Source organism: Neolamprologus multifasciatus, chromosome 7 (genome assembly GCF_963576455.1).
Source record: "Neolamprologus multifasciatus chromosome 7, fNeoMul1.2, whole genome shotgun sequence".
NCBI classification, from domain to species: Eukaryota; Metazoa; Chordata; class Actinopteri; order Cichliformes; family Cichlidae; genus Neolamprologus; species Neolamprologus multifasciatus.
In genome coordinates, this window is record NC_140445.1 from 32,446,370 (window position 1) to 32,468,582 (window position 22,213).

A 22,213-nucleotide genomic window follows, 5' to 3' on the forward strand; every position below is an offset into this window, starting at 1 on the left:
ACCAATACAGATCAAGTTTGACCTGACCTGACAATAGAGACTGTACAAAACTAAAATAAAATATTTTTAAATATTTTCATAATTGTGTATTTTGTGTCCAAATAAGTAATCAACTTTTAGACTAAAAGAAATCACACTTTGGGCTATCAAATGTCAAAAATGGGCCAAAATCGACGAAAACAACATGTAAGCTTTAAATTCAACAGCCAGTATTTCTCAAACTTGCGTCATCTATCTCATTTTCCTACTCTGGCTATTTTTTTTCTGAATTCAGTATTTGATCAGTGATATTGCTGAGAATGACTTTAATTAATCAACTCGTATGGTTACATGCAGTCTCTACTCTAAATCAATTCAATCTAGTTTTATTCATAAAGCACCACTTTCAGCACACATGCTGAAACTTTACAATGAACAGAAAAGACCAGGAACCAGAAAAGCTGCCAACTTCCTTGGATTCTGATCTGGACAGAGGTGAAGTAGGAAACTCTCCTGTTATTTCATCTCTAGAAATCCTCTGGGGTAAACAAAAAAGCAGGACCCTCTGACTAATTATCAGCGGACAGCTCTAAAGATAGCACCCATTAGTGAAAATAAAATAAGTGGTTTGCACATATGCAGATGTAACATTATTGCTGGACAAAATATGCAGACTCTGGAGCAACATTTACTGCCAATCAATCAATATTGATATTATTTCAATGCCAAGCAACATTCTGCAAGCATTACATATACATGGCTCCACACTAAAAGGTCAAGACGGCAAATGATTCTCAGCTCTCAGAATATGAAGTTATTACAGTTTCAGCTAATAAAACCATAATTTCGTTGTTACTTAGTTTAGAAATGTGAGCTTGAAACTACAGCCCAACATCGGTTAAGTGAGTCACAGAACACATGAAAACATACATCTGAACTCTGAGAAGTGAAACGTAGAACCTTGTAGAAGTTTGAGGTCTGCTTCTATACAAACAGTAAACATGACATTTGGACCATGTATTAGCAGAAAACTTCACAGTAAAGACAAAAACAATGGTTTTAAAGCGGCATGCTTTCTCTTACAGTACTCAAACGCACATCTTGAAGCTCATAAAAGAGCTGGGCTTAGAAGTCTACCCACAGTTCAATATGGGTAGAAAGGTGCACCACATGGGTGGGCCAACTTCCAAAGTTCGCACTTACAAGACCAGCATTCCTGCTCTGTCCCCTGTGGTGCTAATGGACTTCACTCAGATCCTGTGGAAGGTGAGACTTGCACAGTAACATTCTATCATTAGTACTTTGCCCAGTCAGAGTAGAAGGATCTGGAAATACTACAGTTCCAATCTATGATGTTTGGTTTGATTTCTTGTATACCAAACATATATTTAAAAATTAATTGTATTATCCAATAAAAATGTAAAAGTTTCAAATCAATATGGTAATGATACTTTGTTTTCTGTTTTTGGATTTATAGGACAAAAGTGCATTTATCACACAGCAAAGCACCAGAAAATCTTGAGTCCAAGATAAATGGTTAGAGTACCAATAGGAAGAATATACTGTGGGGAACATTGCACTGGCAAAATCATATTTGGCAGCCTTGAGCTATTCTTCTGTTATTATTCTATCAATGGGATACTTTTGGTTCACAGTGGTGAACCATCATGTGTGGGTGTGATGTGGTGATTTTCCTCTGCATTCAGATTAACAGACTGTGTGCAACAGTATGCGTCCAGGATCCCTCAAAGACTCCAAATGCTGAAGAACTGGACAGCATGACACTGCACACGTACATTGAGAAACACGCTTGGACTGCAGGTCAGTTTAAAGATTGCCTTTAACCTTCTCATCGCCTCAATCTTTCTCAAGCAAACATGTCGAGCTCCTCTGGTGAGACTCCAGAGATTCAAGTTTGAGTTCCTCATATCTCATCTTCAAAAAGTAGAAAACAAGATTAGGAAAGAAAATAGTTTCTACTGCAGATAAATGTACCATAAAAATATGTGCAAGAATTTGCTCACAATGATGCATGCAAGCATAATGGTGGCATGGAACCGTGCTTTAATCCTTTGGGAATCGCCCATGTCAGAAAATCTGGCATGCATTTGTCAAGATATTGCATTGTGGATGCTGCATAGATTATTAATGATTAAAATCTTTACGCCAAATCAAATGACTCACTGCATCGGCAGCTTGATTGAGAGGAAACTAAAAAAGGCATCTACATTTGACAGGATAATTGCAGAAGCGATAATTACCATCCTCTCAGGTAGCTCTTTCATGTAGCAAGCTGCATTTTTGACAGTGTACTCTGTGTTGGTTAGCTCATAACAATTTTATACTGTCATTGTAGGAAAATGTGTATTATTATCGCATGTGTGAAGTCTATAGTATGTACTATTCCATGACAGAACTAAAAGAGGAAATCGGGCTGTGTAGCAGGTCTGTCTTTGGAATTGAGCCATCCCAGATGTCTTTCCTATTCTTCCTGATGTATGCTACAGCTGCTGGAGGGCTACTGAAGCTGCTGGAGAGCACTCCAGGTTGTGCTCAAGAGTTCAAGATAAAGGTACATACCTATTATCATTCCCCACACTCAATATTGTTGGCACAAGTGCTTTTTCAAAACTTCAGGCCACACTGACCTTTTTATTTATTTATTTTCTATTAAACTTAGCACCTCCCATTCTATGTCCCAAAAATCCCACTGCCTCCCTTTGTCCTCGAAATATTGATTCGCATTTAAAGCCGCAGTCTTGTATTGGATTTTTCCACTTTTTAGTCCTCTGGAAGCATAAAACTTGTGTGATTCATTTTGTGCTATTGCTTCAGAAACTTCTCTCCCTCCCAACAATGGTCATGTGTAAAAATGGGCTGAGAGCCACAAACAAAAAGGGGCATAAAAACTAATCGACAAAAGAAGGCCTTTTTCTGTAGTTTTCTCTGGTCCCCTCCCCAATCAGACCAGGAGTGACATGTTTAGCCGCATGTTCTCCTTAAATTGCTGGCTGTCTGAGTGGTGTCCCAGAAATGATGTGGGCTTCATAGATAATTGGCAAACCTTCTGGAGGAAACCTGGTCTTGTTAGGAGAGACGGCATCCATCCCACTTTGGATGGAGCAGCTCTCATTTCTAGAAATATGGACAAATTTATTAAACCCCTCAAAACATGACTATCCAGAGTTGGGACCAGGAAGCAGAGTTGCAGTCTTACACGCCTCTCTGCAGCTTCTCTCCTCCTGCTACCCCCCCCCAAAAACCCATCTCCATAGAGACTGTGTCTGCTTCCAAAAAGACAAAAAACAAACTAAAAACCAGCAACAAACAACTTAAACATTTACAAAGAAAGAACAATACAGTATCCACATCTGAACCAAAGAGTAAAACAGTGAAATGTGGATTATTAAATATTAGGTCTCTCTCCTCCAAGTCTCTGTTAGTACATGACTTAATAATTGATCAACAAATTGATTTACTCTGCCTTACAGAAACCTGGTTGCAGCAGGATGATTATGTTAGTTTAATGAATCAACACCCCCGAGTCATTCTAACTACCAGAAATCTCGAAGCACAGGTCGAGGGGGCGGTGTGGCAGCAATTTTTCACACCAGTCTATTAATTAATGAAAGACCAAGACAGACTTTTAATTCATTTGAAAGCCTGATGCTTAGCCTCGTCCACCCCAGCTGTGAAACTCAGAAACCAGTCTTACTTGTTATCATCTATCGTCCACCTGGGCCTTACACAGAGTTTCTGTCTGATTTCTCAGACTTTATATCTAATTTAGTTCTGAGCTCAGATAAAATAATTATTGTGGGTGATTTTAACATCCATGTTGATGCTAAAAATGACAGCCTCAACATGGCATTTAATCTGTTGTTAGACTCAATTTGGTTTCTCTCAAAATGTAAAAGAACCCACCCACCACTTTAATCACACTCTAGATCTTGTTTTAACATATGGCATAGAAACTGAACATTTAACAGTGTTTCCTGAAAACCCTCTCCTGTCTGATCATTTCTTGATAACATTTACATTTACAATAATTGATTACGCAGCAGTGGAGAGTGGACTTTATCAAAGTAGATGTCTTTCTGAAAGCGCTGTAACTAAGTTTAAGAATATAATCCAGCCACTGTTATCATCGTCAATGCCCTGTACCAACACAGAGCAGAGCAGCTATCTGAACACTACCCCAACAGAGGTCGATTATCTTGTTAATAATTTCACCTCCTCACTACGTACGACTCTGGATACTGTAGCTCCTGTGAAACTAAGGTCTCTAATCAGAAGTACCTGACCCCGTGGTATAATTCTCAAACACGTACCCTAAAGCAGATGACTCGTAATCTGGAGAGGAAATGGCGTGTCACAAATTTAGAGGATCATCATTTAGCCTGGAGAAATAGTTTGTTGCTTTATAAGAAAGCCCTCCGCAAAGCCAGAACAGCTTACTACTCATCACTGATTGAAGAAAATAAGAACAACCCCAGGTTTCTCTTCAGCACTGTAGCCAGGCTGACAAAAGTCAGAGCTCTTTTGAGCCAACCATCCCTTTAACGTTAACTAGTGATGACTTCATGAACTTCTTCACAAATAAAATTTTTATCATTAGAGAAAAAATTACCAATAATCATCCCACAGATGTAATATTATCTACAGCTACTCTTAGTTTCATTGATGTTAAGTTAGACTCTTTTTCTCCAATTGATCTTTCTGAGTTAACTTCAGTAATTACTTCCTCCAAACCATCAACGTGTCTTTTAGACCCCATTCCTACAAAACTGCTCAAAGAAGTCCTGCCATTGATTAATTCTTCGATCTTATATATGATCAACCTATCTCTAATAATCGGCTATGTACCACAGGCCTTCAAGGTGGCTGCAGTTAAACCTTTACTCAAAAAGTCATCTCTAGACCCAGCAGTCTTAGCTAATTATAGGCCAATCTCCAACCTTCCTTTCATATCAAAAATCCTTGAAAGAGTAGTTGTCAAACAGCTAACAGATCATCTGCAGAGGAATGGTTTATTTGAAGAGTTTCAGTCAGGTTTCAGAGTTCATCACAGCACAGAAACAGCTTTAGTGAAGGTTACAAATGATCTTCTTATGGCCTCTGACAGTGGACTCATCTCTGTGCTTGTCCTTCTTGACCTTAGTGCAGCATTCGATACTGTTGACCATAATATCCCTATTAGAGCGATTAGAACATGCTGTAGGTATTACAGGTATTGCACTGCAGTGGTTTGTATCATATCTATCTAATAGACTCCAATTTGTGCATGTAAATGGAGAGTCCTCTTCACACACTGAGGTTAATTATGGAGTTCCACAGGGTTCAGTGCTAGGACCAATTCTGTTTACATTATACATGCTTCCCCTAGGCAGCATCATTAGAAGACATAGCATACATTTTCACTGCTATGCAGATGACACCCAGCTCTATCTGTCCATGAAGCCAGAGAACACACACCAATTAGTTAAACTGCAGGAATGTCTTAAAGACATAAAGACTTGGATGGCCTCTAACTTTCTGCTTCTTAACTCAGATAAAACTGAGGTCATTGTACTCGGCGCTGAAAAGCTTAGAAATATGGTATCTAACCAGATTCTTACTCTGGATGGCATTACCTTGGCCTCCAGTAACACTGTGAGGAACCTTGGAGTCATTTTTGACCAGGATATGTCCTTCAACGCACATATTAAACAAATATGTAAGACTGCGTTCTTCCATTTGCGCAACATCTCTAAAATTAGAAATATCCTGTCTCATGCATTTATTACTTCCAGGCTGGACTACTGCAATTCATTATTATCAGGATGTCCAAAAAACTCACTGAAAAGCCTTCAGTTAATCCAAAATGCTGCAGCAAGAGTACTGACAGGGACTAGAAAGAGAGAGCATATTTCTCCTGTTTTGGCTTCCCTTCATTGGCTTCCTGTTAAATCCAGAATTGAATTCAAAATCCTGCTCCTCACATACAAGGTCTTAAATAATCAGGCGCCATCTTATCTTAATGACCTTGTAGTACCATATCACCCTATTAGAGCACTTCGCTCCCGCTCTGTAGGCCTACTTGTTGTTCCTAGAGTATTTAAAAGTAGAATGGGAGGGAGAGCCTTCAGTTTTCAGGCCCCTCTTCTGTGGAACCAGCTTCCAGTTTGGATTCGGGAGACAGACACTATCTCTACTTTTAAGATTAGGCTTAAAACTTTCCTTTTGCTAAAGCATATAGTTAGGGCTGGACCAGGTGACCCTGAATCCTCCCTTAGTTATGCTGCAATAGATGTAGGCTGCCGGGGGATTCCCATGATGCATTGAGTTTTTCCTTTCCAGTCACCTTTCTCACTCACTATGTGTTAACAGACCTCTCTGTATTGAATCGTATCTGTTATTAATCTCTGTCTCTCTTCCACAGCATGTCTTTTATCCTGTCTTCCTTCTCTCACCCCAACCGGTCGCAGCAGATGGCCGCCCCTCCCTGAGCCTGGTTCTGCCGGAGGTTTCTTCCTGTTAAAAGGGAGTTTTTCCTTCCCACTGTCGCCAAAGTGCTTGCTCATAGGGGGTCATATGATTGTTGGGCTTTTCTCTGTATCTATGAAGCGCCTTGAGGCGACATTTGTTGTGATTTGGCGCTATATAAATAAAATTGAATTGAATTGAATTGAATTGCTAAATGGTGCAAAGTGCTTGATTTTAAAAACCTATGTTTTAGCACAATTCCAGCACTTGTTATCATCTGGAGCTGTTTTCTTTTAATTGCATCCTCGCTATGGCCTGGAATGAGTACCGCAGCATCACTGAACATGACACGGCACCAAATGTGAACTGGAAAAAGTGTTTCAACTTAACAGAAGTTTATTCCTGTGGTATTTTATGTTTTTTTCCTTCCTCTCAACCTCAGCACTTATTTGTGTGCATGTATCATTATCACTTGTTTGTTTTTTTCTCTTAAGCAGCTGTGAACATTTGCTCATATTGTGTTTTACACTGGCGCAAAACCCCCCAAAACAAAAAACCTACTTGAAGTCAGTTTTCTGGCTTATGAAGACTAACCAGGAAACCTAGAAATACACTTGAGAGCAATGCAAATTGAAATGTATAGAAAAATCGATCATTTGCAGGGGTCAAGTATTTCGTTAATTAATAATAATAGTTTTTAAGCACACCTTGAAGTCTAATATCTGCCTCTCCACAGGGAGGCACCCAACAGCTTTCAGAGTGTCTGGCAGACCGTGTTGGATGGAAGAATGTCCGGCTGGGTTGTGCTGTGACAGCCATATGGCAGGTAGGGTACAGTAACGGCTCACTCAGGGATTGATGAGGCGCGACACAGAGATAACAGCTTCCTCAGTAGGGAAACAGGCTGTCTCATGTGAAGGCCCTGTCTGTTCTGCTTGAATGTCTCCTTTATCCACAGCTGAGAGACTAAGAGGGCTCCATGTAAATGCAGTGCTTCTCATCAATATATTTTCTTGTTTGAAAAAACAAAACAAAAAACAACCCACCCATAGCTACAGCCATCAACTCTGACACAAATCTGTGCAGACATAAATATTCTACAAATATTTACTTTGAACAAAAACAAAAATAAAAGAAACGCTTCACGTCTCTGAACCACAACTCATAGTCCCCTTCAGGTTCGAGGACTATATATGCCTTTTCACGCCCCACGCTCCCTCAACCTTTCTCAGTTATCACGGCTCTCATTAGTACCCGGTTATCTGCCTGGCCTGGGAGTCACAGTTGCCACAGTTTACAGGCAGTAACCAAAATGTTCTGCATGCTCTGTTAGTTCACTCTTTGGTGATTTTTACAGTTCAGTTGCTCGAGTTGCTCGAGTTGTTTGTTATTTACATTTCCCTAGAAACCTTAATCCACCTGTGAAGTAGTCAAACTCGAACGTCAAGGAAGGTGGTTGGGAAGCAGACTACGCAGACATTTCAGGTTTCCAGACGTGAGCAATTTATTTACAGTGAACTTAATTTAATGGGTAACTTAACAAAACTTTTCCCCCAAAGTAACTCAATTAACAAACCTCAACAGAACATGGATCTGGTAACACAGCTCACCTCTCCTCTCTCATCTGTAACTGGTAGAGACTGGCTTTAAATAGGGCCATCAGTTTCCCTTCGATTAGCCCAGGCAGTACCACTCACTCAAACTGAGGGATCTAAAACACTACACAGATGATTAAAGAGTCACAAAACGTCACACTTCTAATTGGCACATTTACACAACTAAATGGCTGTATTAACGAAAAGAAAAAGATTCAACAAGTCCCTTTAAACCTTAACACAAGCAAAAGGAAGCATTTCTATGGCCAAAGAAACACCTCCACTTCGTTCGACCTGCTGATGTCATGTGTGACATCATCAGGACTTTAAAATGAGGAAATGCTAGGCAGGCGTTTCCCCACACCTGACCCTCATGAATACTGAAAAGAAAGAGCATTAAAAGTATGAACAAATTACTTAATCTGTAACATAATAAAATATAAAGAAACATGTAACTGAGTATTTGCCTTAATTTGCAGAATGTTCGATTTGCCGGCAAAATGCTTACACAAACAAACCCGGGATAGTGAGTGCAGCAATGTTACTTGACAAATAGCAAATCATAGCAAATAAATAGAAACAGAATAATGTGCATGATGTGCAAAAAAAAGGTCAACACATATGGGACAAATGGAGAGCATTGCAACTGCTCATCCACTTTGTCACACCACCACTCATCTCTTTGGATTTTGCTTCCAAGAAGCCAGACTTTCTTATCATTTTTCAAAGTGGTCTTGAAAAATTGTTCTCCAGGCTTTGTAAAGGTCTTTCAAAGTTTTTTTGTTTCTTTGAAGATTGGTGGCTTTTCACTCTTTTCCAGTCCGGTCCTTGTAATCATGAATCATTTAAGCATAGAAAGTGGACATAGCGTGTGTGACAGACATAAAATAGTATTTTTGCACCAATAAGTTTATTCCTAAAGACTTATTAGCTGACAAATCCTGGCATGATTTGCAGTGTTAGAAAACCTAGAAAACTGCAGGACAAGAGAAGAAGTGGAAGACCTTAAAAAAAAACTCTCTATAGCAGATGAATAGCATCTGAAAGTCATGCCTTCTTAATAGATATAGGGAAACATTCCAGCAAAGACCTGACACTTCTGACAGCCTCGTCAGAAGTTCTCAATGGAGACAGTGTCAAGAAGCCATTAATAAGGAAAAGAAAAGCTGGTTTACACAAGGAATGGACTGAAAACATCACCATTTGAAAAACATGTGATTGCCGATGGCGTCACTTTTCAGCATGAAAATAATCCCAAACAAATTGCCAATGCAGTAAAAACACATCTACTGTAAACAGAAAAACACAATGGGACACAATCAGGCATGGATTGGCCTCCCCAGAGCCTAGACTTCAACATAACTGAAGCAGTGTGGGATCATCTTTACTGAGAATGGAATAAAAGGTAACCAACATCCAAAGAACAGCTTTGAATATTTTTCAAGTAGCCTGGAGAGCTAATGCTGAACAGTACTTAAAGAAATAAGAAGAAAGCTCTTCTAAGAGAGCTCAGTCTATGTTGAAGAATAAAGGTGGTCATGGTTTTCAAGTTTTGTTAGATTTATATAAAGGTCATGTTTGCCTTATACTGTATTTCCATTTATGTTTGCACATGTTTCGATAATGTTTCTGGAGAAATGACAGGTGGCTCAAGACCTTTGCACAGCACTGTACTTTGATGTTAAATACCAGGTCCAGTGGGCTGCTGCAACAAACAAAGCAAAACAGAAAACCAGGAAAGGAACCTGCACTTTTATTTATCTTTTTATAAAGATCTTCACAGACATACAAAAATCTTAAATTATGTTGTCTTTCATTGCAAATTTACTTCTTACATACAAAAATTTAAAAAGCTGGCTCAAGAAAGAGGTTTTTTTAATAAGTGTCTAAAGTAAAACAATCAAATGAAAAAATATACTCAGTCCTGATAAATATTAATTACTTAGAAAATATCTAAAGGTAAAACTGTATCATTTATAAAGTAAATGGTCACAAAAAGGCAATAGTGTGCACTAGCATAGACTGGGTGAAAGACGGGGCACACCCTTGACATTTTGCCAGCCTATCAAAGCACTAACACGTATTGACAGACAAACACATTCACACTGACATTCACAGCTACGGGCAATTGGGAGTTTTCACTTCACTTAAGATGAAGCAAAGCACAGAAAGGAAACAAATACAGGCATGAGAAGCTCAAAATACTTCACACAGAGATGTCCCATTTGGCGAGGCTGCGATAACACTCAGGAACCTTTTGCCGACAGGCATATGGCCTTGCCAAAAACAAAACAAAATAATAAGAAAAAGATATCAGAAAATAAAAACATGATAACAACTGCACGTGACAAAATCTCACATTTGATTATAAAATTTTCCAGCTGTAACTCTGGGAGTTATGCCTTTGTGAAGCATGGACACAAACAAATTAAGAGTACTACTAAGGACTAGGTACAAATGCTCACTTCTTAATCAAAATGCCAAGCTTCAGCCTCCTCTGAAAGCATTTTTTAGTAACCTTACCCTATTTCCCAATGTTGCCACTGAACAGTCAAAAATTTCAAGTTGAATTGAGGTTCAATCAAACACATATTTGAAAAACTGCTATTTTAACTGAAGAATGTGAAAGAATTCTTCCATTTTTGGTTTTTATAGCTTCATGTCATTGCAAGTCTGTTTCTAAAAATGGTCCATCAGAACCAAGTATACTGGATCAGAAAGGAAGCAGTTTGTTTTCCCCCTACAATTAAATGTTAATAAATAAATTAAAATAAAACTCACTGATTAAAAATACATGAGCACTGCTTTGCAGTTAGAGGTCAACCTCTTTGCCTGGAGAGTTAGGTGCACCAGTGAAAGTCATTGTTATTTTTCTTTCTCACACAGTGCAGACGTTCTGTTCTTTCTAACGTTCGCTGAGAACGATTATTTTACACCTAAATGCAGCCATTATCTCTAACTTATGTGTCTGGTGACTCCATCAGACGCCATCTGAAGTTATAAAATCGGACCAGCTTCAATTTAAGGGATTGAAAAAAAAAAATTGCTTTACCTGCTGAGAAATTAAAGCCATTTTTATATGCAGACACAGACTTTCAGTGATTCAAATGTAATTGGACAATTGACTCAAAAGCTGCTTCATGGAGAGGTATGGGCTATAACTTTGTTACTTCTTCATACATTAAGCAGGTAAAGAGGTCTGGAGATGATTCCAAGTGGGGCATTTGCATTTGAAAACTGTTTCTGTGAACCCACAGCATGCGGTCAAAGGACCTCTCAATGTCACTGAAACAAGCCATTCTAACAAATCCATCAGGAAGATAGCAGGGACATTTTGATGGCTCCACGATAAAGAAAGACCTCTTTACAACATCCAAAGGAGAACACTCTGCAGGGGGTATGCACATCATTATCCAAGCCCGTCATTAAGCAATAAGTAACTCAGAGTCATTCTGAATTTTTTATTAACAACATGTAAAGTGCAACATGGCTACAGGCTCCTGCATATATAAGCTACTGAGGCCTGTTTTTTGCAGTCAGCCTCTCTAATCATCTGATCTGGGTCTTATATTTTAAGGAAAAAGACAACAACGCAGCTGAGGTTTCAACTCCTAAACTTTGGAGTACCCCATCAGATTTACACAATCAGTGGTTTCTTTTACAAGCTGTTAAAAACTCTTTTTAATAGCTTGTCTTATCCTTAATCATTATTCTATTATTTTTGGCTATAACTGACACCTAATTTCACCTATGCTTGTGAAGTATATAGGAATAAATGGAAGACCATATGTTTGATATGACACGATATGTTTATCCAAAATGTGAAGCACTTTGTAACTCTGTGCTTTAAACAGTGCCACAAATAAAAGGTTGTGTTAGGGAACGGCTGTGTGCAGACAGGAATAGGACCCAAAGTGCAGACTCCGGAGACAAAACTTAAACTCAAAACCGCTTTAATCTTAAACTCAAATATAACATAACTGAAAATATCCAAATAAACTTACACCGGAGGACTGAAAAAACACACAGCTATATAAACAGTAGATCGCGACAATGACAAACTGAAACACAGGGCTTAAATACATAGAGGGAGCAATCAGGGAATGGACAACAGGAGGGAAACACAGCTGGGGCAAATCAGAACTGACGAGACAAGGAAGCGTAAACTGAACACACTGAGATAAGACAGAGACCTTCAAAGTAAAACAGGAAACACATAACACAGACTGAACAAAAGACACAGACTCACATGCAGGCACTACAACAGAGGGAACAGAAATGTGGGACCAGGACAGACACAGACACCGACTGGACACGGGGATATAGCAGACAGGGGAGACAGCAACTAAGGATTACACAGAGACAAACCGTAAGACATGACTCTAATGAAAACCCAAAGACTAGAAATTATAAATAATATAATAAACTCAAAACCCCTGGGTCAACGACCCAGGCATCCTAACAGGTTGTTGTTGGTTTCTCAGGGACTAAGAGCATAACTAAATCCAGGTGCTGTTAATCAAAAGCATTTGATTAACTGATAAATCAGTATGTGTGACCACCTCTATCCGGTCGTTAAGTGATGACGTGACGAATCCTACTTCCGGGCCTAAAGTAGTCTGCGTTTAATATGGCTTTTGTGTTGTTAACATGTTTAATGTTTTGTATTTTCTTCTATTTAATCTCAAAAAGCTCCTAAAACAGTCAGTGATCACTGTTGACCTCCCTCGGCTTTTATTACCGCTAATCATTTATTTAAGCTCAGTTTTTAAAACCTTAGGATGTAACTACAGCCCAGCCCATGCAGCAGTATATGAATGACTAACCTCGTATTGTGGATGGATTATCTCAGTTGTTCTCCTGCTGAAGTTTGGTCCTTTTACAGCATCCTGCCATGCGATTACATTTGTTCCTGACCACCGAGAACACTCACATTAACTTTTATTGAGTGGAAAAAAAGTTAGCCTGTATATTATGCTAACATAGCTGTGTCGCTAGTGGTCACATAGCACATCATTATATACCAGCTAGCCAAACTTCAGTAACCCTACAAACGTCACTGCTGTTTAGTTTTCTGTCTTCATTTATGTTGGAAGTGATAACAGAGCTGTACGTTTTAATTTGTTTCCAAAACCCCGCAGTCGGAACATGCTATATTGTATTTAGATAGAAGTTAGCAGGAAGTTAGCTCTCTAGCTTCTAACTCCGTTAAATGTCATAAATTCAGTTTTCATGGATGCCTGGATGTTAAACTCAATTGTTACACCTGGTAGAGCAGAACGCTGATCATTTTATTAAAGATGAAAGACTTTAGATAGTTTTTCAACTCTCAGTAATGCCATACTGATCGTTTGATATATGGACCTGAAGCGAAGTTTAGGCCCAGACACGGCTAGTGATGTCAGACTTAACGACCGGATAAAAGCTTTGTGTTAACACAATACCACAATTTTCCAAGTTGTGAACATCCAGCAAATTAAGGTCACTGCCACTTACAGAAACAGCAAAAAAAAAAAACAAAATAGTGAAAAAAACAACAACTCAAAAAACAAAGAGCTACATCTCAGATCTCTAGATGTAAATGTCTACATAAATTCCTACTTCTGATAGTTTGACACTGCTTCTTCTATCTCCATAAACCACCGTTTAAAAGTTGTTTTAAGTTTGTAGCAGTTAGAAAACTGTCAATCAAAACTGAGACTGGTGAGTGAAACTATAGCATGTGATTAACATCATTTTTATGCTCAAAGCATTCAGTTATTCCCTCTGCCATTATCAATGTAGTCATCATGATGCTGGGAATGGCCAATACCATTAGACTATGAGGATAGAGCTAACTACTCAAAGCAACTTTGCAATGATCGGCTGTGACCCCCCCAGTAGAAATAGACCAAAAACAAGACAGAAGAATTACCACAACCCCCTTACTACAGGATTTTCTTTTAATGTGCTGTAATGTAATGTACATGCTTTTATATACTGTATTTCTAGTCTCACTGACCACTCTGTGCAATCCAGACTTTTCTTCATTTAAAAAGATCTCTAAAAGCACATTAGTGGAATACTTAATGAACACAGACAAGTAAATATGATTTATCATTTAACAACTCTCCTCATAACTCATTCTCCAAGGACTACGGTTCACTTAATGTAACAAATATATACAACACATATATAACAAGATGATTATATAATGTGGCTTAATGGAAAGGAAAACCCCAGAATTTAACCGTGGTGGGAAAAAAAGGTAATTCAACGGAACAAAGGGACAAACAACTGAGGGCAAGTAACTTCATTTTGTGTATACTGTATTGGAAATAAATTATATCCAAAATCGATCAAAGACGTAACCTAAAACAGCTCTACCATATCAAACAAAATGAAATTTAGTTGCAAGTCTGTGTGACTTGCTTTTAAAATAAAACTGTATTCCTGTTTCTGTTTAAACAGGATGCTGAGTGGGCCAGGGTGATGACTGCTACAGACACCTTCTTGTGCAGAGCTGTGATTGTCACCTGCCCCCCTCATTTGGCAGGTCAGTGTGCGTCTCCCACCTCTGTCAACTTGCTAAATGAAATTCTCAGTGATGCAGAAGGCAAATATCCTTCTCTCTCATCTGTCTGTCAAATGTGGCAAACTGTCCATCCATGCAGATAAATCTACGATTTTCCTAAATCTTCTTCAGCTCTAGAGTGTGGCAGCCACTTTGGCTGAAGTACACTTGGGTCTCCAGCTCATGGACTGCCTGGATTAGATTCTGAACCACAGCAAATGTTAAAGCCAAAACTTTAACTGGAGTCTAACATGACTTACAGCCGTTAGCTGTGGGAAGTTGAAAGTGGCAAAGATGCCATTACCAACCTTTCTAAATTCAAGTTACCAAAGCAGGGAATGCTTTTCATATTTTGGACTGTTTGTAATAAGCTTTAACTGAACCAAAATTCAAAGGAAAGCAATGCTATAAAATTATTTTTACAGACAGGTGATTTGTTTACTCGTGACTGTCTGAAAATATATGGGGATTTTTCTCAACCCTTGATTTATTTTCCTCATATGGAAATAGAGATACCTGCACCCCAGCATCTAATCAGCTATAGTGGAAAATTGTGTTGATGTTGATTGGGATTTGGATTTGATTTCTGCCTTCCAGCTGGTGCTTGTCATGTGTAGGACACACACCAAGGGTGGAGTTGATGCAGTTTGAAGTTGTGACTGGAAGCACACTTGGTTTTGCCAGGTTTGGAAAGGGCTGAAGCTAAATCCGAAGTGCAGGCTTATACTGAGTCTGTTCCTATTTGTACTAAGCTGGCAAAAGATCTGTCACTCAAAGCCTCATAGTCAGAGCCATGGACCAAAGCCAGGATCCTTAATGAGACAGGTCTGAGAGCAATGTTGAATTATGCAGCATGGATTGCTCTGGCAGTGCCACACTTTGGCCCTAAATCAGTGTGGGGAGGTGACAGGGACTCTTGAAAGCCAAAGTCAACCCAGTGATTGAGACGACACCTCTCCCAAAAGAATTTGGGTGTAAATTTAACAAAGGTTTGCAGATTAAAGTCCTCTTTGTGACATGTTTCAGTTTGAATTTTCTGGGAACTGAGTAAACCTGGGCAGCTTTGTGATTTGTAGGTGTGAGAAAGAACAAGACAGGTGGGATTGACGATAAAGACGAAATGATACCAAGTCTCTCTTTGACGGCTGAAGTCTAAAATTATATTTGCTGTATGCACTGCACCTCAATTCTGTCTCTTTTACAGATTTTTGGTGCTGACATTTCAAACGAATTGTAAAGTCACTGGAGTAATGGGCAGCTGGTTACAAAATGTGAAAACCCCCCAAACTTTCCGAGTCTACAGGATGCCTGGCAATCAAGATGTGCCACTATATTCACACACACCAGGATTTGTTTTCTAATACATCATCTTAGACCTGTTCCTGGCTCCTGTATTTACCTCCCTGTTCATCCATCCATCTTTTGTAATGAGTCCCGTCAGGTTTTTTTTCTTTTCTTTTTGATAGCCCTTCTTTCACTCATGATTTATGAACTGTTTTGTCACACGGCATATTGAGATTGCTATGCATGAAAATGATGAATGTGGAATTAGGATCTGTTGCCATGTGTTAATTTTGAAATGTGGACACGTAAAATATTTGGATGTTTTTCTTGGCAAATAGTTTATAGGTTAGTATGTTTATAGAATCTGAGACTAGATAAGATTAAGATAAAAATCCTGAAAAGCATTTTCAAATTTCTGTTTGTTTGTTTTTTAATATAATGCAATTAAGCATACCATCCAATATTCAGCAACAGTTACAGAGAGCTTTGCAGCTGCTAAATTAGCATTTAGTTTCACACCGTATTACTGTTTCTCATTTCAGGAAGCTCTTAGTAGAACATGCTGTGAGTGCACACGTTTGTGTGGGCTTGTCTGTGTGTATTTATTTTGAAAGCGGTGAAGCTAAAGTTCTCAAAGACTGCAAACTCACAGTACCTGAGTATAGTGGGATGCATATCTCGTGCAGGAGGAGCTGCTCTAATTAGAAGAGGCTTGGGCAATGGTGAGGAAATGTGCCATTCAGGTCTGGTTTACACTAGTAGAAAAATGGGTAAACAGTGCATTAGCAATGATTTTGACAACTTACACTGCATGAGTCAGGATTCTAGGTCAGTATCTGCTGTGCTGTGAATGAAACTAATGGAGCCTAATTTAGGGATTAAACATGAAGTGGGAGCTAAAGTGATTGTGAAGATAATTAACGCACTGTGATTTTTATCTTGCTGAGTTTAAACTCAGTGGAAATAAATTTCACTCTCTCTTTATATTTTACATCTCTCCTGATGAGTAATATAGCAAGTGTTGAAGAACAGACAATCATAGCTATAATTTTGCAAACCTTCATTGACCAATGGATAATTGCTATGGAAAATGTGGTCTCCTGGAAGGCTAAACCATGGTCTATATGATCTTTTGTCATTGGAGATTGGTCGTTACTGGATTATTATTTTTTTTAGGTCAGTAGGGATGTTAGTTTTTGAAAGATAAAAATGATGACATAAAAAGGGTCATAAATGACCATTTAACAAACTACATTTTTGGGGGGTTAAACCTGATCATTAAAAAGCTGTGGTTAGTCCTTTGCATCCAAACAAATAGAAATGGTCACTGAGGCTCTAATGCACTCTGTGTGTGCTGTGTAGCTTGATTGTATTTAACTGATACAGTATAATCAAATAGTTTTTTAAAAAAATGATATCCCCTCATCTCAAACATGCCATTCTTCATTTCTGAGCATTTTCAGCTGCCATGCCTTAATTGTGGTGGTAAAATATTCAGTGCTACAATAAATAATAGATAAAACTTGTCTGTATGGGCACTGCATAATATGCATTTTAAAGGTATGATGGGATAACATCAGCAAACAACACTATACTGTAGTTGCCCTGAACAGCCCTGTAGTAATAGTCGTGCAGTCAAACAGTAATACTAAATACCAAGAAGTTGTTGCCCAGATAAGAGATTACTGCATAAAAGTATGTCTTAATTAGCTTATCATTTCTATTCAGAAACTGTAAGGCATGGTTTCCTGGCACTAAAATTAGTAGTCAAGATTACAGTCAGGTATTAGGAAGCAATTAAAAGTCATTCAATATTAAGGCATAGTTAAATTAATTAGTAAACAAATTGCTTTGGACTCAGAGGTCATTGTCCTCAAGTCCACTTTTGCTTAGACCAACAGCAAAACTCGAACAGTGGTGTAGGTATGGATGGGGGAGGGTGTATATGTCGACTACTGCGCCTTCAATTTCAATAAGTGTCAAGGGGATGCATAGGTAATTCAATAAAGGGTCTGTGCTGTAACATGGCCATAGATACAGACCTCCATCTTTAACATTTTGTTTAAGTGGTTGATGAAGAGTGCTGCCCATCTCTAATGGCCTTACAGATTTATGATAGTAGCGACTGCCATTTCTTTGGTATTCATTTGTCATTATTACCTGTATCTTTTAAATTAGCTCTGGGTATGGATACCTCCCCAGGATTATGGCCAGAACTGTGTTTTTTTCCTCCTTTGTTTCAATCAAACAGCTGACACATTAATTTATTTTTCTATTTTCAGATGCAATTATCTTAGCCAGTTACCTGGCAAGAAGGTGTATGTGTCACTATTTTTTTTCCTTTTCTCCACAGCGGGTTGCTGAGGCTTACGCTGTGGACTGCTCTGTTGTTTTTGTGAGGATGGAAATGATTATCTTTTACAGCTTACAAAAAGACAGCTGGAACTTTTCATACTTTTTAAAGGATTTTTTTTGCACCACTCCTCATAAATTGCCAGTCAGAAGCTGCATCTCTGAATCATCACCCCTTTGATGTTATGTCTTGATTTGAGTGGCTTTTCAAGTTTCACTTTCCTCATCCTTCTAACAGTCAAAGACACTGAAAGTGCCAGTACCATATGCTGTGCTAAAAATTCAGAGTGAAAAAGTAATGGAAATTTTGAGGCCTTAGTTGCCGAAGGCAACCGCAGATGTGACTTGCAGGTCACATCCAGAAGAAATTGAGAAAGTGTGGTTACTGTTGTCCAGGAGTGCATTCACAAAAATTAAGTCAGAGAGGATCAAATGCCAGAATTTTTTTTAAAAGGAAGGACATGAAATGAAGACAGACAGAATGACGATGAAAAATTGAAAGGAAACCACTCAGAGGGGAAGCAGTATCCTCAGATGTCAGAGTATTAAGGGTCAGTAACAAACATTTGTGCAGATAGCTTGGACGCTATGAGATGCTCTTGAACTTGGCACTGTTTTGCATAGATGACAGTATAATGCAAAAAAAAAGTCTGATGAGCTGTCAAATTAGAGTGCTTCAGAGGACGGTAGATGAGGATGGTGTCAGCATACTAGAGGGAAATTTTTCTCCATGTCTGGTCCAAATGTAAATCTTCTGACCTTCACATGCAACTTTCACTTGTCAAACTAAAGAAGGGGTTCTTTCACTCAAATAGTTTAGGATATTAATTAGCATCATGGCTAAGGTTCTTATCATTCTAAATTGAAACTGTCTTTATCAGTTGAATATTATTTAGATCACTGAATAGATGTAACACATGTCAAATTTTAAAAGGTCCATGCAGTCAAATAGAAATGATAATGTGAGGACAATGACTATCCGATCAAAACTAAAAATACTGTCAGCCCCTGAGTGTTGGACCCAGTAAGGAACCAAGAGACTATCATTGCCTTAAGTAAACCCATTTATTTAGTACTACTAAAAATGTGAATATGCTACATTTGCGCAAACATCATCACTTCTATTAAGGTTTAATTTTAAAAACAAAAGTGTGTTACTTTCTCAGTTGCTAGGCTGTGCAATTTAAAGAGCTGCCATCCCAACAGTGTACAATTAAATGCTCTAGAGTGAAGGGTATTTTGTTATTGTCAAAGTGGCTTTTTCACTTCTATATCAGACAGGGAAAATCATCAGTATTTATCCTGTGTATATACTGAAATCTGTGCTCTCAAAGCTTTATGATTTAACCCACCTTTTCAGAAGATGCCAAAAACAAGGGGACCTCAACAGTAAAAAGAACAGAAATTATCAGATACCTTAAAAAGATAAGACAACAGTGTTATTTTTCTTTCTGCTGCAAACAGCTGATGGCTCTCTCAAATAGGAAAATCTGCTCGCACTCGCTCATGTTTATGTAAGTGCATAAATTGCCATTGCATTGTTCCTATTTTATAATTTTACCTATGTCGCCTTGACTTCACTGTGATTTTGAGTTGCGGTAGCAAAGTTCCACAAAAGTGTCACAACAGATTAGCATATTTATGAGTGGATGATAGTGTTTTCACTGCACTTTTGTGTTTAAAAGCATGAGATGCCAGTGCATGTTGTATTTACTTATCTGCAATTCAACAGCTGTCTGACAGAAATGTGGTAAAAGACATCCCTTGCCATCAACTTAGCAATGCATGGTGTCAAAAATAGTATTATGGATAGATACCACTTGACAGGTCTTATGTCATGTGTACAGTGCCGTCAATTGAATGTCTAGGTGCCCATGTCAAATTAGTTTTGAGCCACTTATCATGTCACTGTTTTTCAATTATACTGCTTCAAGCTCATAAATTTTGTTCTGCATTGAGGGCATTATTTTGAGGTTGCTGACAGGCCCTTGACGGTTTCAAAATGATGTTTCACATCTTCCAGTGGTTCATTCGTTAAAAGCCTGGCTTCTAGCCAGATGTTGGTACACTTGCCAGGACAAGCACAGAAACAGCTTGCCTTCTCTTTATGCGTGACATACGCTAACTCTAACGGTACTGATGAAGTTACTTGACTGCCTTCACATCAGTGAGATTGAGCTTTAACAGATGTAAGCACTGTGATTAGTACTCTGAAGCCAAGCAGCAGAGAGAGTTGCAGTAGGTATTGGCAATTTATTTAGAAGGTCATTAATGCTAGTCAGTGATTAAAGATAAAGCCTGATCAATAGAAGGATTAGCTCCTGAGTTCTGTCTTAACTTTAGTTCCTTTACTCTGTGTTTCAAAAGAAAAAAAAAACAAAAAAAGTAGACTAGTCCTATGTGTTATAGTATGGTTTATAGTAAAGCGCATGAAGTAAGATCAGTGAAGGTGATGCACTAGAGGGCAGTTTTTGGGGCAGCTGTCAGTAAGGAGGTAGAACAGGTTGTCTACCAATCAGAAGGTTGGCGGTTCAATCCCCAGCTCCTCTAGCCAAAATGTCCCAGGCTGAGATGCTGAACCCCAAGCTGCACATGATGCAGTGTGAGTGTGTGAATATCAAGTTGAAAGCATTAGGACATAGAAAAAAAGCAACTCTATGAATGTGTGAGTGAATAAGGCTTGGAATAAAAATACTTCAAGTGCTAAAATAGATATGAAAACCACTCTGTTTATTTAAGTACTAGTCCAGATTAAGATTCATGGTTTACCTTTGTTTTCCCACCAGCAAAGATCAACTACCAACCAGCCCTGCCCAGCCAGAGAGAATTCCTTACTCAGAGCATGCCTGTGGGTCATATAATAAAATTCATTATTACCTACAAAACGGTAAGTAAAAAAAAAAAGACAAGAACACACAGAAGCAATGTTTATATGATTAAGGGTATGATGATCTAATCAATAAGCATTTGTTTTAAATGATAACTCTTTTCCCTTCAAATCTGTTGAGCCAAAGTTACATATAATTCACTCCAATTAATATGGTAGTTACCACATTTAAGACTGATTGGCTATGGTCGATAATGAAGTTGGTTGTAGATTAAAAAGGTTTTATGTGACATATATATATATAATACTAACTATACTATATATAGTATAAATTTGATAATTGTGTTGCCTCATTCTTGAATTATCGTGTGCACAGGATTTTCAGAAACCTTGTTGTTGAGGTTGAGGTCACTAGGGTGAGATTTAGTAGATGTACCAATTTCAATCCTTTATAACTTAGGAACGAGGCAACAGAGTTCATAAAGTTGGGTGTCCACACCCCCCTCCTCCTCAGTGGGGTGTCAACAGTACTCAGCCTTTTATTGTGGGGGGATAAAAAGGTAAGCTAAAAATACTTTGCTGATAGATTTATAAATTTCAAATAAATGTTAGAATCCACAAGGGGGTTCCTTATAAGTCTGCACTTTGCTTGATTAAGAAAATACCATATGTTACAGTGACATGTGGGGAAATTAACAGCTGATTTAAATTGCAGACAAAAATTGTATATCAATAACAAAACAAATTGCAGTTTCCGGTGTAGAAAAAGTTTAAAAATATTTATTTGGTAAGCAGGAGTCTTTATCAGACAGCAAATAACTAACTTGACACATTTATACATCAATCTGACAACAATCTGTACAAAAAGATTCGAGCACATGAAATTTGATTTGTGTAATCTAATCCATTTTGCACTTCCACTACAACACCACAGTTAATTAACAAAATGCTTTTGTGCCTTGTTAAGTAACTGAAATTGTCAGCTGTACAGAACATAAAACAATTTGTGCTCATGCAAACATTTATTTGATCAGTGTCTTGGCAAGATGCACTAAGATTCCAATAAACACATGGAAAAACTGCTCACTGATAGACAATATGGTTTAATTTTTACTCTGCTCCTGTGCATCTGCAGAAATTCTATAGTCTCAGATGTAT

The 22,213-nt window shown here is 38.3% G+C and overlaps 2 protein-coding genes across 2 annotated transcripts in view; one reads left to right on the plus strand and one right to left on the minus strand.

Annotated features, from left to right (window-relative positions):
* vsig8a (V-set and immunoglobulin domain containing 8a) overlaps window positions 1-22,213 on the minus strand; it is an 85,388-nt gene that overhangs the window by 29,918 nt on the left and 33,257 nt on the right. The gene's annotated exons all lie outside the window — the stretch shown is intronic.
* Window positions 1-22,213, plus strand: part of LOC146514587 (putative flavin-containing monoamine oxidase A) — a 47,353-nt gene that overhangs the window by 2,671 nt on the left and 22,469 nt on the right. Inside the window, exons 3-8 of the mRNA XM_085165914.1 lie at window positions 1,065-1,245; window positions 1,686-1,800; window positions 2,394-2,551; window positions 7,181-7,270; window positions 14,490-14,574; window positions 21,015-21,115. Of these exons, the coding sequence (XP_085022040.1) occupies window positions 1,065-1,245; window positions 1,686-1,800; window positions 2,394-2,551; window positions 7,181-7,270; window positions 14,490-14,574; window positions 21,015-21,115 (730 nt within the window). The remainder of the gene's footprint in view (window positions 1-1,064; window positions 1,246-1,685; window positions 1,801-2,393; window positions 2,552-7,180; window positions 7,271-14,489; window positions 14,575-21,014; window positions 21,116-22,213) is intronic.